Here is a 3006-nt window from a genome sequence, read left to right on the forward strand (position 1 = left end):
CACACACACACACACACACACACACACACACACACACACACACACACACATGCATCCGTCCGTCCATCCACACATTTCTTTACCTGCTTCTCCTTTCCTTGTTGCAGGGACCTGGATGTCCAGCAGTCACTGTGTGAGGGACAGACGACACCCTGGACAGGTTGTAAATCTATCACAGGCACACAGACAACCATTCTCACCTAGGAAAATTTTAGAGCTACCAATTATATTACAAATAAAGGACTCGCATGTAGTTCAGAGTGTTGTTGTTATGTCATTAAGGCAGAGTAAACAATAACAGGCTGGCCTTTCCTTTGTTCAAATGTGTAAAACACTCATAATTCCTAACATTTTTTATTAGATTAATCATTTTTATTTCTATTTAGTAATAACTGTATAACATTAGAAGATTTGCATAATTTTTGATTACAACAAGCTCTGACAAATTGTATTTGAGACTGGGCAGCCTCTGATTGTAAAAGCCACAGACCCTTACCTGCTGCATCACAGCTGCTGTGTGTCAGTCACACGGTGGATCGTTTATATGGGAACAATTGAATATCTGTGGGCTCATATTTGTTTTGTCCTGTAAACCTTTCTTAAAAAAGAGAAGGTTGTAGAGCCCCAACACAGTAAAGTTGACTTTATTGTGCACTACACAGAAACACCAGCTGGTGTCTCCAGAGCACAAAGATTTCTACACAAAAACACACTTTTTACAAGTTATTATTGTATTATTGTTACATTGCAAAATATTTAAAATGAAAATTATGCACATGTCTAGTTATTCTGGATAGATAGCTGAACGTTCACTCTAATATATGTACAGCTGACTTTACTGTGCCTCATAAATGGTTAATATTTTAACACCCATCAGTCTCAAAGGAATGAGATGTGTTCATAAATACAAAAAATATTGGAAATGTCCAAAACCACATCTGATTAATAGTTAAAAAGCACAAAAAAGCTGACAGATACCCTAATATCTATCCCTAAAAAACACTTATAGTTTATTTGAAATTTCCACTATAACAATGCACTATATTTGTCATATTTTTTGTCAGTTTAAGTACTTTTGTACAGGTAGCTTCATATTGTAAAATTAAACTAAACGCATTGTAAAGGGTTCTCAAATTAACTCCTTAATGTTTAACCTTCTGATTTCAAAACCACAATAAAATTAAAAAACAAACAAAAAAACTGTTGTGGTTTTATTTGTTGATCTCAGAATGAAAGCAGCTCAGAAATGATGAATTCCTGCATTATTTTTCAGAAAAGCTGCTGACGTTTATGCCTGTCAGAATTAACCTCTGCCGTCTGTTGCCTGTAAAGACGGTGACCTCTGAAAAACCACAAGTTATTGACTCATCGATCTGTTGTCCAACCCTTTTTTAGAAAACCCATCTTAGTGTTGGAGGTCATTACCCGTGCACTCTTCTTGCATGTTCTTCAGTATTCTGATTATTTCATTGCAAAACTAAAATCTCAGTTGGAAGTGCAGATATGTGAAGATAAAATGGTCGACTGAGAGTGTTTACTGCATGCATTTGGCTCTCAGGGGACTGCTGCTGACGTTTTCTCCCGTTCAACACTGCCCACCAGTCCAAACAGCCATTTTAGATTTGCTGCTTTCTGTTTTACAGGCAGAAGAGCCGACCGGAGCCCGTGAGTCCTGCTGAACAGGAGTGCAAAAGGCGTGTTGAATTTGTGATGTAGTACTCAGATCCCCTCTTGCACTTCCACTGGAAACCCCTCTATTTTTCATGCTGTAGTTCAAAAAAAAAAGGGATGATGCCTCGGAGGCAGCAGAAAATGGGGGAGGGGGAGGGAAGTCAGGCATGCCACTAGGAGAGGGAGGAGAGGAGGATGGAGAGGCGAGGCAGAGCATCATGCGCCGTGCTGGAGGAAGAAGGGGATTGGTTGAGCGTCACTGAATGAGGGAGCGCTCTGAGGATGCTCTGTGAAGCTGGGAGGGAGTACATACGGTAGGAGTTTACACGGAGACCCCCACCCACCCCCATCTGCCTTCACCAGCCCCACACTCAGACCCAGAAGTCCCTCCGCAGAATCGTTTTCTTTATTTGTGCCCATCCCCTGCACTCCCAGAGCTCCACGGATCCCCTCTGCAGCCATGAATTACCTGCGCCGGCGTCTCTCGGACAGCACCTTCATCTCCAACCTGCCCAACGGCTACATGACTGACCTCCAGAGGCCCGATGCTCCGGCTCAGGCTCAGGCTCAGGCTCCTCCACCCCCTGCTTCCTCCACCCCGGCCAAGTCCCCCACAGCTGGGCCCGTGCCGCCGGCCGCCTCCCCTGCTCCTGATAGAAAACCTCAGCCCTCACAGTCCAGCGGGTCGGGCTTCTTCAGCTCCATCACTAATGTGGTTAAGCAGACAGCCGCCTCAGCGGGGCTCGTGGAGCAGACCCAAGTCACGACACCTAAGAAGTTCAAGATTCTCCTGGTGATCGACGAGCCACAGCAGGAGTGGTAAGATGATCAGGATCACTGAGATGCATTTTCTAATCCATCCTTAATGTTTTTTTTTATTTTCTTATGACTCTATTAGATGTCCTCAGAGATGCTTAAGAGAACTACATAAATGCACCTCTATTAAGCACAAATGATCACTATTTCTGTGCTTTAATATTCTACTGAATAAGCTGATGCTTAACAAAGCACAATCATTTTAATGTTACACCAAAACTGAGCACTTTTGATGCTCTCTTTACACTGCACATGATTATTTTCTGTAGCCTTTTCCTTCTTTTCATGCACAGTAATCTGATCCAGTCATGAAATTATTGCGCTGCAACACGGTGTGTTAGTATATCTGGATACTGTTGTGCTACAGGTGTGGAAACTGACAGAAAGCGCCTTAATTCAGGGTTTTGTCTAAGTACTGCAGTGCTCTCTCCTTCGGTCAATGGGGTTTCCCTCCTCCTGCTCACTGATGGCACGTCTCATGACACGCACAAATGCATCTCAGAAGAATATATATATATA

The 3006-nt window shown here is 43.0% G+C and overlaps 1 protein-coding gene across 1 annotated transcript in view; it reads left to right on the forward strand.

The window, feature by feature from the left end:
• Nucleotides 1–1847: 1847 nt before the first annotated feature.
• The window catches only part of syn2a (synapsin IIa), a 9417-nt gene continuing 8258 nt past the window's right edge, over nucleotides 1848–3006 (forward strand). Inside the window, exon 1 of the mRNA XM_014032651.1 lies at nucleotides 1848–2490. Coding sequence (XP_013888105.1) covers nucleotides 2132–2490 — 359 coding nt within the window. The 5' untranslated portion in view covers nucleotides 1848–2131. The remainder of the gene's footprint in view (nucleotides 2491–3006) is intronic.

Source organism: Austrofundulus limnaeus, unplaced genomic scaffold (assembly GCF_001266775.1).
Source record: "Austrofundulus limnaeus strain Quisiro unplaced genomic scaffold, Austrofundulus_limnaeus-1.0 Scaffold1505, whole genome shotgun sequence".
Taxonomy (NCBI): domain Eukaryota; kingdom Metazoa; phylum Chordata; class Actinopteri; order Cyprinodontiformes; family Rivulidae; genus Austrofundulus; species Austrofundulus limnaeus.